The sequence below is a fragment of the Rana temporaria genome, chromosome 9 (genome assembly GCF_905171775.1).
Source record: "Rana temporaria chromosome 9, aRanTem1.1, whole genome shotgun sequence".
NCBI lineage: Eukaryota > Metazoa > Chordata > Amphibia > Anura > Ranidae > Rana > Rana temporaria.
In genome coordinates this window covers 120,706,850-120,721,243 of record NC_053497.1, presented here as the reverse complement: position 1 = coordinate 120,721,243, position 14,394 = coordinate 120,706,850, and the positions used below count along the sequence as shown (strand labels likewise).

Sequence of the window (14,394 nt, the reverse complement as noted above, 5' to 3'; positions counted from 1 at the left end):
GCCCGATGTGGTAAAAACAAATGGAGCAAACCTGGATCCAGCCTGTGTACAGTAAGTGGACTTGTGTCTTTTTATACCTGGCTACCTCTGGCCCGATGTGGCAAAAACAAATGGAGCAAACCTGGATCCAGCCTGTGTACAGTAAGTGGACTTATGTGTTTACACCTGGCTACCTCTGGCCCAATGTGGAAAAAACAAATGGAGCAAACCTGGGTCCAGCCTGTGTACAGTAAGTGGACTTGTGTCTGTTTACACCTGGCTACCTCTGGCCCGATCTGGTAAAAACAAATGGAGCAAACCTGGATCCAGCCTGTGTACAGTAAGTGGACTTGTGTCTGTTTACACCCGGCTACCTCTGGCCCGATGTGGCAAAAACAAATAGAGCAAACCTGTATCCAGCCTGTGTACAGTAAGTGGACTTGTGTGTTTACACCTGGCTACCTCTGGCCCGATGTGGCAAAAACAAATGGAGCAAACCTGGATCCAGCCTGTGTACAGTAAGTGGACTTATGTGTTTACACCTGGCTACCTCTGGCCCAATGTGGCAAAAACAAATGGAGCAAACCTGGATCCAGCCTGTGTACAGTAAGTGGACTTGTGTCTGTTTACACTTGGCTACCTCTGGCCCGATGTTGCAAAAACAAATTGAGCAAACCTGGATCCAGCCTGTGTACAGTAAGTGGACTTGTGTCTGTTTACACACGGCTACCTCTGGCCCGATGTGGCAAAAACAAATGGAGCAAACCTGGATCCAGCCTGTGTACAGTAAGTGGACTTGTGTGTTTACATCCGGCTACCTCTGGCCCGATGTGGTAAAAACAAATGGAGCAAACCTGGATCCAGCCTGTGTACAGTAAGTGGACTTGTGTCTTTTTATACCTGGCTACCTCTGGCCCGATGTGGCAAAAACAAATGGAGCAAACCTGGATCCAGCCTGTGTACAGTAAGTGGACTTATGTGTTTACACCTGGCTACCTCTGGCCCAATGTGGAAAAAACAAATGGAGCAAACCTTGATCCAGCCTGTGTACAGTAAGTGGACTTGTGTCTGTTTACACCTGGCTACCTCTGGCCCGATCTGGTAAAAACAAATGGAGCAAACCTGGATCCAGCCTGTGTACAGTAAGTGGACTTGTGTCTGTTTACACCCGGCTACCTCTGGCCCGATGTGGTAAAACAAATGGAGCAAACCTGGATCCAGCCTGTGTACAGTAAGTGGACTTGTGTCTTTTTACACCTGGCTACCTCTGGCCTGATCTGGTAAAAACAAACGGAGCAAACCTGGATCCAGCCTGTGTACAGTAAGTGGACTTGTGTCTTTTTACACCTGGCTACCTCTGGCCCGATGTGGCAAAAACAAATGGAGCAAACCTGGATCCAGCCTGTGTACAGTAAGTGGACTTGTGTGTTTACACCTGGCTACCTCTGGCCCGATGTGGTAAAAACAAATGGAGCAAACCTGGATTCAGCCTGTGTACAGTAAGTGGACTTGTGTGTTTACACCTGGCTACCTCTGGCCCGATGTGGCAAAAACAAATGGAGCAAACCTGGATCCAGCCTGTGTACAGTAAGTGGACTTGTGTCTGTTTACACCCGGCTACCTCTGGCCCGATCTGGTAAAAACAAATGGAGCAAACCTGGGTCCAGCCTGTGTACAGTAAGTGGACTTGTGTCTGTTTACACCTGGCTACCTCTGGCCCGATCTGGTAAAAACAAAATGGAGCAAACCTGGATCCAGCCTGTGTACAGTAAGTGGACTTGTGTCTTTTTATACCTGGCTACCTCTGGCCCGATGTGGTAAAAACAAATGGAGCAAACCTGGATCCAGCCTGTGTACAGTAAGTGGACTTGTGTCTGTTTACACCTGGCTACCTCTGGCCCGATGTGGTAAAAACAAATGGAGCAAACCTGGATCCAGCCTGTGTACAGTAAGTGGACTTGTGTCTGTTTACACCTGGCTACCTCTGGCCCGATGTGGTAAAAACAAATGGAGCAAACTTGTATCCAGCCTGTGTAAAAGGGGCCCTTAGATGAGTTTTCAGTTTCATGATCTAAAAGGCTCAGAACACCTAACCAGGAAAGTAATTTTCTTTTAAAGTTGTTTGCCAAAAATAATCCATACAGATCCACTAATTAGTGGTCCTCTAATACATTTTTCACTAAATTGCTTCTTGTAACATCCTTTTTGTGCTCCAGAACCTCCCTTTTCTCCCCTCACTTCCCTTTTGGTTGGAATGAGCAGAGCACACTAATTGCGATCACGTGCACTGCCCCGTGCACACTACAAATCCCGTAGTCCATAGTCCATCTCGGGAATGAGAAAGAGAGGATGGCTATGTTTAAAGGAAAAGCTGTTGGTCCCTGAATGGGATAAAGGGGACCTATAGGCAACAATTCAAACATTGCCTAAAATTTGAACCCATCCCCACACAACAAATGTCATACAGTTTTTGGCTGGAGCTGGGATTTAACTAAAAGAAGGGATTGAGCACAGCAGTTGGTGGGGAAGCTATTGACTCAATATAGGGCATACTGAGTCAATATCTACCCCGCCAACTCTGGTGCCTAAGGGGGCGATACCTTGTATCTGGAAAGATGAGTAGTGTCACAAGAAACAAAACTTCTTACGTCACAAGCACTGTTATTGCCCAACCTGTCGGTCTCGATTATGAAAGGAACTGGCTTTTTTTTTCTTAGGAAAACAGGTTTAGCATGTTGTACTGGAATCAGAAAGAGTCACAATATTCAAATGACTCAATGCCACACGTGCTGACAATGGTCGGGTATAGCAGCAATGTAAATGATAGATGGAGGGATAATTATCCAACTAACCACTAAATACAGTAATGTAGAGGAACTACAGCAGCTGACATCAGATTTGTAAAGGGGATGTGCTCATTGGTGATTCATTCATTCTGGCTGGGCTAAAGAAAATTGTCACGATACTAAAAATATACTGTATGGTTGTGATTTTACATATTCCAAAACTGGGCTGTTGGACGGAGTCAATTTCTGGCTTCCTATATATCTTTGATACTCCAACAGCCCTCAATTTGGGACGTTAACCACTTGCTTACTGGGCACATAAACCCCCCTCGTTCCCAGGCAAAATTTCAGCTACCGGCACTGCGTCGCTTTAACTGACAATTGCGCGGTCGTGCGACGTGGCTCCCAAACAAAATTGACATCCTTTTTTCCCCACAAATAGAGCTTTATTTTGGTGGTATTTGATCACCTCTGCAGTTTTTATTTTTTGTGCTATAAAAAAAAAAGAGCAACAATATATATATTTTTTACTTGTTGCTATAATAAATATCCCAATTTTTTTTTTAAAAAAATATTTTTTTTCTCAGGTAAGGCCGATACGTATTTTTCGACGTATTTTTGCAACAAAAAAAAAATCGCAATAAGCGACTGGTTTGCGCAAAAGTTATAGCGCCTACAAAATGGGGAACAGAATTATGATTTTTTTATTTTTTTTACTAGTAATGGCGGCGATCTGCAAATTTTAATTGGGACTGCGATATTGCGGCGGACGTATCGGACACTTTTGACACAAATTTGGGACCATTCACATTTATACAGCGAACAGTGCTATAAAAATGCACTAATTACTGTATAAATGTGACTGGCAGTGAAGGGGTTAACACTAGGGGGTGAGGAAGGGGTTAAATGTGTAGCCTGGGTGTGTTCTAACTGTGTGGGGGGAGGGGGGGTGACTGGGAGAGGTGACCGATGCTGTGTCCCTATGTACAAGAGACACAGATCGGTCTCCTCTCCTTTACACACAGAGCTCCACGTCCCTGCTGTGTTACCTGACGTGTACCCGGCGGACATCGCGGCCGCCAGGTACACGCATCGGCTTCCCAGCGATGCGCCGGGACAGTGTTTACCGGCTGCGCGCCCCCCAGAGGCGCGCGCGGGTAATGCACTTTAAATGACGTCCAAAGACGTCCAGTTGGCACCTGAGAGCCGCGCTGTTGACGTCTTTTGTCAATAGCGTGGGTCTCAAGTGGTTAAAGGTGCTGAAACCTCCTCTTGGAATAATACAGTGGATCTCTCGGTAGAGGGGGGGTTATGGTGTGGGGTTGATTTTCAGGGGTTGGGCTTGGCCCCTAAAGCCTCGTACACACGGTACGATTGTTGGCAGGCGATTATCTGTTGACAGACTGTTGTCCCAAAATCTGACCGTTAGTACGCTCCAATTGTTGTCCAACTTTCGGCCGCATAACAGGCTAGCAAATTTTTGGCGGACAACGGCTGCACGTCAGATTTTCTGATGGGCAGTACAGAAATCCGTCACAGAAAAGTCGAAAGTACAAACACGCATGCTCAGAATCAATGCTCTCCAAGCACAAAATTAGCAGAAGGTACCCAAAGGGTGGCGCTCAAGAGCTGAAATTCCTCGTAGTACGTCACTACGTTCTTGTTTGTGGCGCGACAATTGTGTACCGTTAGTTTGCAAGACAAGATCCTGGCACACACCCTTTAGAAAAAAATCAGACACTCGGTTGACCAACAATCGTACCGTGTGTGCAAGGCTTTAGTTGCAGTGATGGGAACTCTTATGCCGCGTACACACCATCACTTTATGTGATGAAAAAAAATGACGTTTTTAAAAACGTCAGTTTAATTGACTGTGTGTGGGGGAAAACGTCGTTTTATGTCTTGTAAAAAACGACCAAAAAAAATTGAAGCATGCTTCAATTTTATGTGTCGTTTTTCAAAAGTGCACTTTTTACTTCACAGAAATTGACCGTGTGTAGCAAAAAACGTAGTTTTGTAAGACGTTTTTTCATCCACGCATGCCCAGAAGCTACTTCAATGGTAAAACGTGGTGGAACGTAACCTCACTTTGCAAGAACATTGTGAGAAAAACGATGGTGTGTAGGCAACTTCGTCTTTGAAAATTGAAGTTTCAAAAACGTCATTTTTTACTTCACAGAAAGTGTCGTTTTTTTTCATCACATAAAGTGATGGTGTGTATGGGGCATTAGAGTTGGTTCACACAGGGGCGGCACGACTTCGTGGGCGACTCGACAAGGCGTCCTGAAGACGACTTCAGAGGCGACTTGCAAAATGACTTCTGTATAGAAGTCAATGCAAGTCGCCCCGAGTCGCCCCCGAAGTCGTACAAGAACCTTTTTCTAAGTCGGAGCGACTCGCGTCGCTCCTATTAGAACGGTTCCATTGAATAGAATGGGACGCGACTTGTCAGGCGGCTGAGTCGCCTCAGTGTGAACCGGCTCTTAGGCTACTTTCACACTGAAGCGCTGATTGCGCTGGCGGTAAAACGCTGCTATTTTTAGCGGCGTTTTACCATTTTGTTTGCTGCGATTTTCGGCCGCTAGCGTTGCGGTTTTCACCCCGCTAGCGGCTGAAAAAGGGTTAAAAACGCCCGCAAAAACGCCTCTTTGCAGCGTTTTGCGGGGAGGTTCGAGGCGCTACACCATTGTTTTCAATGGGCAGGGGCGCTATAGGAGCGTTATTTTTACCGCTCCTACCGTGCCTCAAAGATGCGGCTGGCAGGACTTTTTTTAATGTCCCACCAGCGCAATGCTCCAGTGTGAAAGCCCTCTGGTGAAACGAAGCCCTCTGGCGAAAACGAACAAAAAATGCATTCTTTTATGTCCACTGAACAATTTATCGGTCATTACATGATGGCGCTATCGTTTGTGCTCACGGCCGAATGTTCGTTTTTCGAAAGGCAAAGGCTGACTAATAAGAGAAATACATGACTTGTATAGGCTGTTCTTCTGGGATATGTAGTTCTACAGCACCAGGAAACGCAAAGGCTGACTAATAAGAGAAATACATGACTTGTATAGGCTGTTCTTCTGGGATATGTAGTTCTACAGCACCAGGAAAGGCAAAGGCTGACTAATAAGAGAAATACATGACTTGTATAGACTGTTCTTCTGGGATATGTAGTTCTTTTAGAGCCTAGAGAAGTTTGATTCACCTAGTGAGACCGCAGTTTCCTAGTCTGATCATGCTGGGTTATGCAGTTACATTGATTGCCTAGCCTGGATGTGCTGGGATGTGTAGTTCTACAGCACCAAGAAAGGCTTAGGCTGACTATTAAGATAAACCCATGGCTTGTATAGGTTGTTCTTCTGGGATATGTAGTTCTTTTAGAACCTAGAGAAGTTTATTTCATCTAGCGAGACCTCAGTTTTGTGGTCTGATCATGCTGGGTTATGCATCAATTGCCTAGCCTGGATGAGCTGGGACATGTAGTTCTACAGCACCAGGAAAGGCAAAGGCTGACTAATAAGATAAACCCGTGACTTGTATAGGCTGTTCTTTTGGGATATGTAGTTCTTTTAGAACCTGGAGAAGTTTGATTTATCTAGTGAGACCCCAGTTTCCTAGTCTGATCATGCTGGCTTATGCAATTACATCGATTGCCCAGCCTGGATGTGCTGGGATGTGTAGTTCTACAGAACCAGGAATTAAGATAAACCCATGGCTTGTAAAATTGTTCTTCTGGAATATGTAATGGATGCTCCATCAATTTATGCTACCCAATTTTTGTCCACTTTTTAACATGTGAATAAACACAACCTTTTTATTACATGGTATTACCTCTTTCCTTTTGAGCTGCGCAATAACCCCATTTGGGAAAATTCTTTTCATCATTTTTATCAGGGTGAGCAGCCACATTCTCTCCACCATAGTGTCCTGTCTCTTTTCTGAAATATGTAGTTCTTTTAGAATCTGGAGAGGTTTGATTTCCGCAGAGACCTTCCTAGTGTGATCCTGCTGGGCTCTGTAGTCCCTCAGTCTGTAGGCTGGGCCATGCCTATCTCTATACAATGACTGGTTGCCTGGCTGCGATCTGCATTCATCATGCAATCAGACAATGGGCAGTGAGGACCTGTCACCATCCTCAGGGAGGGACCGCCCCCTGCCATTCCTCTGCTAACTTTGAAGCGACCTCTGGTTGTGACAGCTCCTCGGGGCTCCTCCCAGTAGGCGGGCTCCTACCTGGGGACAGGTGCAGAGAGGAAATTCCATCCAGATCTTCTTTTTCCAGCTGCTGCCTCCTCCTGCCATGTCCCAGCCGGACTCAGTGCCCGAACTCTGGGTGATCACAGGCTCCCACTCCTGGACTGGCACAGGGCAGGTGGGCAGCCTGCACCCTGATGGACCCAAGTCCCCCTTTGCTGAGGAGTGGATCCCTGATGATCAAGTAGCCACCTTATCATTGGACTCCTTTGGGGCAGAAGAGACCATTGATCTAGGAGAAAACGCCTTTGGAGAGCCACCACCACCCTACAAGCTGCAGGTGACAAGAGAAAAGTCCTCCTGTGCCCAGTCCTCAATGCCAGACACCTGCAGGGACCATGGGGACCAGCTGAGCCTCTTCTGCTGCCAGGAAAACAAGCTGATCTGCCAGGAGTGCAAGTCCAATGGCAGCTGCCAGTCACACAAGACCATGCCAGTGGAGGAGAGGGCATCCCAGCTCAGGGTGAGTGAAGATCTGCATTGCATGGGGGGGGGGGGGGGTTACCCTGACCTTTAAAGGGTTAAAGCATAGCACCCCCCTGGACTGGAGGGAGGGTGCTGGAGCAGTGCAGCAAAGATCAGACTGCAGAGAAATCTCACTGACTCACTGCAGCAGAGAGGGAGAATTAAATAGATCTCCTATGCATCATCATTCAAGTGTGCCAGGTTTCATTTCATTCTAGGAGGCGAGGGGAGGGGTGCCAGGTGGTGATGAACTGTGGGTGTGTTTTTTACAAGCACTTTTTACCTTGTTGTGCAGATAATTACCTTAGCAGAAATGTCACACGCCTGAATGCAAACCCCAAGCATGTCACTTCACCAGGAAATGGCGACTTTGCTGTTGTCATTGGCAAATACCCGTGGTAACAGCACTTGCTGATTTCCCTGCGTTACTGCTTGTCAATCGCTTTGAGCGCCAGGGTGTTGGCGCGGTTGTGGGTCAGGATTTCGCAGTGCGTTGAACCACAGGATAACGATAAGAGTACCGCGAGAAGGGTTGATAAGTGTTTGCGGTTAAAAGCTAAAGTGGGACTCCAGACTATCATTTTTTTCTGGGGCACACACTATGAGAAAATCGAAAGAAAAATTCTGTACAAGGAGCGAGCGTTCGATTTTCGTATAGCGAGTACACAACTTTCCACATCTGATTCAGACTTTCCAAACAAAAATTCCCAAAGGGACAAACTCGTACGTAAACAGAACGAATCATTTTACCACATGCCTACTGGGCACTTTTACCCCCTTCCTGCCCAGACCAATTGTCAGCTTTCAAGCGCTGTCACATTTTGAATGACAATTGCGCGGTCATGCAACACTGTACCCAAACAAAATGTTTATCATTTTTTTTCACACAAATAGAGCTTTATTTTTGTGGTATTTAATCACCTCTGGGTTTTTTTATTTTTTGCTAAATACACGAATAAAGACTGAAAAAAAACAAAAAACTTTTTGTTATAAAATTGTGAAACTGGTAATTTTTCTTCTTCACTGATGTGTGCTGATGACGCTGCACTGATGAGGCAGCAGTGGTGGGCACTGATAGGCAGCACTGATGGACACTGATAGGCAGCACTGAAGGGGCCTGATAGGCAGTACTAATGGGCACTGGTAGCTGATGAGGAGGCACCGATTGGCAGCACTGGTTGGCACTGCTCTGATAATCATCCCTTTTAGGGATGCTGGTTATCGGCTCATTTACCCTCTCTTCATGCTGTCAGCGTGGGGAAATGAGTGCCGATAACCGGCTTTTGTATAGATCCATGATTAACTGTGATTGGACACAGCTGATCGTGTGTGTAAAGAGCCGTGGATTGGCTCTTTACCTCAATTTATGATCAGCAGCAGTGGCAGCTGGTGTTTTTTTGTTTGGGGGTGTCAAACAACCAAACCCCACTAGTGGGAACTCAAACCCCCTATTTCCCACTCTGTCTGCCGGTCGGTCCACCGGCACTTACCCCATCTAGGCGGCGGGCATCCGAGGAGCAGCGTCTGGGATCGGGAATCCGAGGAGCAGGGGATCAGGGCACCAAGCAGCTGGCGGGGATCGGGCATCTAGGCATCGGCCAGCGGTTCTTCTCCTCCTTGCTTCCGCCGTGAATCTCCTCCCCTCCTCCTAGGCATTCAATAGGATTGCCTGTCCTTTCAGCCAATCGGGTGATGGGTATCAGACCCACTTCCCGATTGGCCGGCAGGAGGATCAGTGTTGCAGGAGGAAACCAGATACGCTTAAATTAGGCTAAGATACGAGCGCCGTAAGTCTCCTACGCCGTCGTATCTTAAAGTGTAATTTTTAGGCTGGCCGCTAGGTGGTGCTTCCGTTGAGTTCGGCGTAGAATATGTAAATGACTAGATACGCCGATTCACGAACGTACGTGCGCCCATCGCAGTAAAAATACGCCGTTTCCGTAAGAGATACGCCGCGTAAAGATAAAGCTGCCCCCTAGGAGGCGTAGTCAATGTTAAGTATTGCCGTCGTTCCCGCGTCGAAATGTGAAAATTTTACGTTGTTTGCGTAAGTCGTCCGTGAATGGGGCTGGACGTAATTTATGTTCACGTCGAAACCAATACGTCCTTGCGGCGTACTTTGGAGCAATGCACACTAAGATATGTACACGGACGGCGCATGCGCCGTTTGTAAAAAAACGTCAATCACGTCGGGTCACGAGTAATTTACATAAAACACGCCCCCCCATCCTCATTTGAATTAGGCGCGCTTACGCCGGCCCCATTTACGCTACGCCACCGTAAGTTAGGAGGCAAGTGCTTTGTGAATACAGTACTTGCCTCTCTGACTTAAGGCGGTGTAGTGTAAATACGATACGCTGCGCCGCCTTAAAGATACGCGCCCTTACCTGAATCCGGCTAAAAGTCCCACAATTGACAGCTGTCACAGGAACAAGTGGAACATCTCCCTGTAATCTCTATTCTAAAAGTGGCAACTCTTATGCCCCGTCCACACAAGCGCAGCTTTGAAATCTCGCTATTTCAAAGCCGCACATCAGTGGGATTTGCACTGCTGATTTCATTGCGGCTGACAACCTCAATGACAGACGTCTGTGCAAGTCGCAATGAGATTGTCAAAATAGTAGCACAGAAACCTTTTCTGAAGTCGCGGCGACTTCAGTAGTGTGAATTTGAATGGCTCTCATAGAGATACATTTCCTGCGACTTTGGGTCTCACAAGTCTGATGCCAAGTCGGAAGAGTGTGAACCGAGCAAGCAGATTTTTTATTTGGGGTTTATTATTATTGTTATTTCAACAAGTAACACACAAGCGATATTTAGTAAACAAAAATGGAATAGTTATAGTAAACACCCATTCACACCGGTGCAGCTTTAATATCGCGCCACTTAAAGCGGAAGTAAACCCATCTATTTGATAGTTTAAAAAAACAGTTAACATTCCCGGCATGCCGGAAATGCTAGATGTCACATTTGCTTGTACTCTCAACCAAACTGTCAAACCATCCAATGGCTGGTTTCATAACTGATCACATGTGCAGCAGATTAAACAGAGGCCAAGATGGCAGCTTCCTTGACTGAAAACCATAGGAGGATTTACTTCCACTTTAAGCGATTTGCACTGCCGATTTCAGTGCGGGTTGTGACTTCATATAACAAATCACAATGAAATCAGAAAAAAGCTTTGCTTTAGATATACTTCAAAGGGTAAGTTCATCTTTTCAGGAAAATTGAAAAGGTAAAATAATTCCAAATGTCCTGTCCACCCTTTCTGACCCTGATGTACATACCGGTCATAATGCCCTGTGCAGGGCCGCCATCAGGGGGGTACAGGCAGTACACCTGTAAGGGGCCGGTGGTTCCCAGGGGCCCGGATGGCATCCCCCCTTTATTCTTTTTTTATACATTTTTTTTATTTATTTACCGTATATTTTTTTCCGTCAGCCCCCTCCCGACCTCTACGGGGCCCGGTGGTCCCCAGGCCCCCGGATGGCATGCCCCCTTTTTTTTTTGTCAGCACCCAAAGCCCCACCCCCGACCTCTAAGTGGCCCGGATGACTTCCCCCTTTTTTTATTCATTTTCGGTCAGCACCCAAACCCCCCCCCCCCCCGACCTCTAAGGGCATCCCCTTTTTTTGTATTTAAAAAAAAAAAAAAGGAGCCCGGTGATCCTCAGGGCCCCGGATGGCATCCCCCTTTTTTTATCAGCACCCAAAGCCCCCCCAATCTTAATTCGCGGTGGCAGCCCCCCCCCAGTTTCTCGATTTGTGGCCACCCCATTCTCAATTCGTGACACTCCCCCCTGCTTCTCAATTTGCGGCTGCAACACCCCCCCCCCCAGTTCTCTGCTCCAGGGGGCCCATGCCTGAAGCTGTGTAAGGGGCCCCAAAATTCCTGATGTCGGCCCTGGCCCTGTGGTACCTGTGTTGTGGTCCATACACTGTGCTCAGAATGGCATGTGTGACTTTGTGACCGCAGTGACCAATAGGAAGTGCTTCTTCCTTCTGGGACATCTTACCGGAAGAAGCCTCAGATTCGCTTTGCAATGCTGCACTGACCAATGAGCGCTTGCCATTGCGAGCATTATGATGGATACTCGCTCCAGGGCTGTGTATTGCAGTGTACGGGGTACAGACCACTTCACCGACAGTGAAGTGGTGGTTTGTTTTACAAAGTGATCGTTTACAATCATTTAAATATTCACAGTCCCTTTTCGTCCAATATATATCTCCAGTTTGTTCTTCCTCTCTCCCCGCTCTCACTATGTATGGAGGAATAGTGTGCTGGGAATAGATCACATCTATCCACGTGTAGTAAAGCAGGTGTTTATGTTTTCTGGGTGTCCACGTGCAATGACACGCATGTAACTGACACATACTGATTTGTATTTCCTTTCTGTTCCTTGAAAGGTTCCTGTACATTCAGTAAGCACATTTGCAGTGTGATTTGTCATGCGATTTGACAGTTCAAAATCACATGACAATTCGCACTCCATTGCTGCCACTGGAACCATTTAAATTGCAGCGACTTTGAAAAAGATAAAAATGTAGGTGCCGCTCAGGTACAGAGGTAAAGTCAAGGTAAAGGCAAAGCAGGAACATGGATTAATGCATTCCCCTAGTAAAAGCACCTCCCACACAGTACAAAAGCACAGGCTAGGCACACAGTTAGGCCCAGATTCTCGTATCTGGGCGTAAAACTGTGCGGGCGTAACGTATCTGCTTTACGTTACGCCGCCGCAAGTTTTACAGGCAAGTGCTTTATTCACAAAGAACTTGCCTGTAAAGTTGCGGCGGTGTAGTGTAAATCCCCTGGCGAAAGCCCGCCTAATTCAAATGAGCCGGGAAGGGGGCGTGGAGCATTTAAATTAGGCGCATTCCCGCCCCGAACTTAATGCGCATGCGCCGTCCCTAAAATTTCCCGACGTGCATTGCGCTAAATGAAGTCGCAAGGACGTCATTGGTTTCGACGTGAACGTAAATGGCGTCCAGCCCCATTCACGGATGACTTACGCAAACGATGTAAATTTTTAAATTTCAACGCGGGAACGACAGCCATACTTAACATTGGTTGCCCCTCATATAGCAGGGGCAACTTTACGCCGCGCAAATCTAACGCAAATGTCGTAACTTCACTGCGTCGACCGCGCGTACGTTCAGGAATTCGCGTATTTTGCTAAAACGACGGAGGCGACACCTAGCGGCAAATAAAAAAAATAGCATTTAAGATCCAACAGCGTAAGAGCCTTACGCTTGTTGGATCTAATGGATATCTATGCGTAACTGTTTCTAAGAATCAGTCGCATAGATACGACGGCCCAGATTAGGACTTACGACAGCATACATTGCGTTGCGCCGTCGTAAGCCCTTTGAGAATCTGGGCCTTAATGTTTAAGTTTTATTGCCCCTGATGTTAGCCCCTTCCCAGCCAGTGTTATAAGTACAGTGACAGTGCATATTTTTTTAGCACTAATCACTGTATTAGTGTCACTGGTCCCCAAAAAGTGTCAGTTAGTGTCCGAATGCCCGCCCATTTCCACAGTCCTGCTATTAGTTGCCGATGGCCGCCATTACTAGTGAAATAAAATATATATACAAATAATAAATACAAATTCCATAAATATATCCCATAGTTTGCAGGCGCTATAACTTTTGCGCAATGCAATCAATAAACGCTTATTGAATTTTTTTTTAAATAAAAATATGTAGCAAAATATATTTTGGCCTAAATTGATGAAGAAATTCGAAATTGTTGGCCTTTTTTGTTTACAGCCCAAACAAATAAAAAAGCAGAAGTGATCAAAAACCACCAAACAACTCTATTTGTGGGAAAAAAGGACATGTCACATGATCGCGCAATCGTCAGTTAAAGTAACGTAGTGCCGTATCGCAAAAAATGGCCTGGTCATGAAGAGGGGTAAATCTTCCGGAGGTCAAGTTGTTAAGGTACACACTGAAAGGCCTTGTTCACACAGGCATACTACAGAGTACACCTGTGTGAGGGCATACCTCCCAACAGAGATGGGAATGAGGGACACCTACAAGTAAACGTATGTAGGCATAGGACAAACCCCCCTGCCACGCCCCTTACCTGCTTCCTGCCCGGCATATTGTCAAATGACGGCCGCAGGGACTTTTCGTCCCTCCGGGCAGCCATCATATGACATCCTGGGATTCCCCCAGTGTGGACCGCACGCTCGCCGCATCACTAGGGACCCGATGCGTGTGCCCGGCGGCCGCGATGTCCGCCGGGCACCCGCAATTGCTCCTCACAGAGCCAGGGACTGTCAGGGAGAGGAGACAGATGGTGTGTCCCTTGTACATAGGGACACCAATCGGTCACCTCCCACAGTCAGTCCCCTCACCCAACAGTAAAAATCACTCCCTAGGGAACACATTAACCCCTTGATCGCTCCCTAGTGTTAACCCCTTCCCTGCCAGTCACATGTATACAGTAACAGTGCATTGTTATAGCACCGTTCGCTGTATAAATGTGAATAGTCCCAAAATGGTGTCAAAAGTGTCCGATGTGTCTGCCGCAATATCGCAGTCCTAACAAAAATCGCAGATAACCGCCATTACTAGTAAAAAAAAATAAAAAAATAATGCAATTTTTTTTTTTACCAAAAGTATGTAGAAGAATACGTATCGGCCTAAACTGACAAAAAAATATTTTTATTTAAAAAAAATTGGATATTTATTAAAGTAAAAAAATATTGTTTTTTTTTTTCAAAATTGCCGCTCTTTTTTTGTTTTATAGCGCAAAAAATAAAAACTGCAGAGATGATCAAATACCACCAAAATAAAGCTCTATTTGTGAGGAAAAAAAATGTCAATTTTGTTTGGGAGCCACGTCGCACGGCCGCGCAATTGTCATTCAAAGCGTGACAGTGCTGAAAGCTGAAAATTGGCCTGGGCAGGAA

At 46.4% G+C, this 14,394-nt stretch overlaps 1 protein-coding gene across 1 annotated transcript in view; it reads left to right on the top strand.

Annotated features, from left to right (window-relative positions):
* Window positions 1-6,991: 6,991 nt before the first annotated feature.
* Window positions 6,992-14,394, top strand: part of BSPRY (B-box and SPRY domain containing) — a 31,250-nt gene continuing 23,847 nt past the window's right edge. The window contains exon 1 of the mRNA XM_040324316.1: window positions 6,992-7,473. Coding sequence (XP_040180250.1) covers window positions 7,057-7,473 — 417 coding nt within the window. The 5' untranslated portion in view covers window positions 6,992-7,056. The remainder of the gene's footprint in view (window positions 7,474-14,394) is intronic.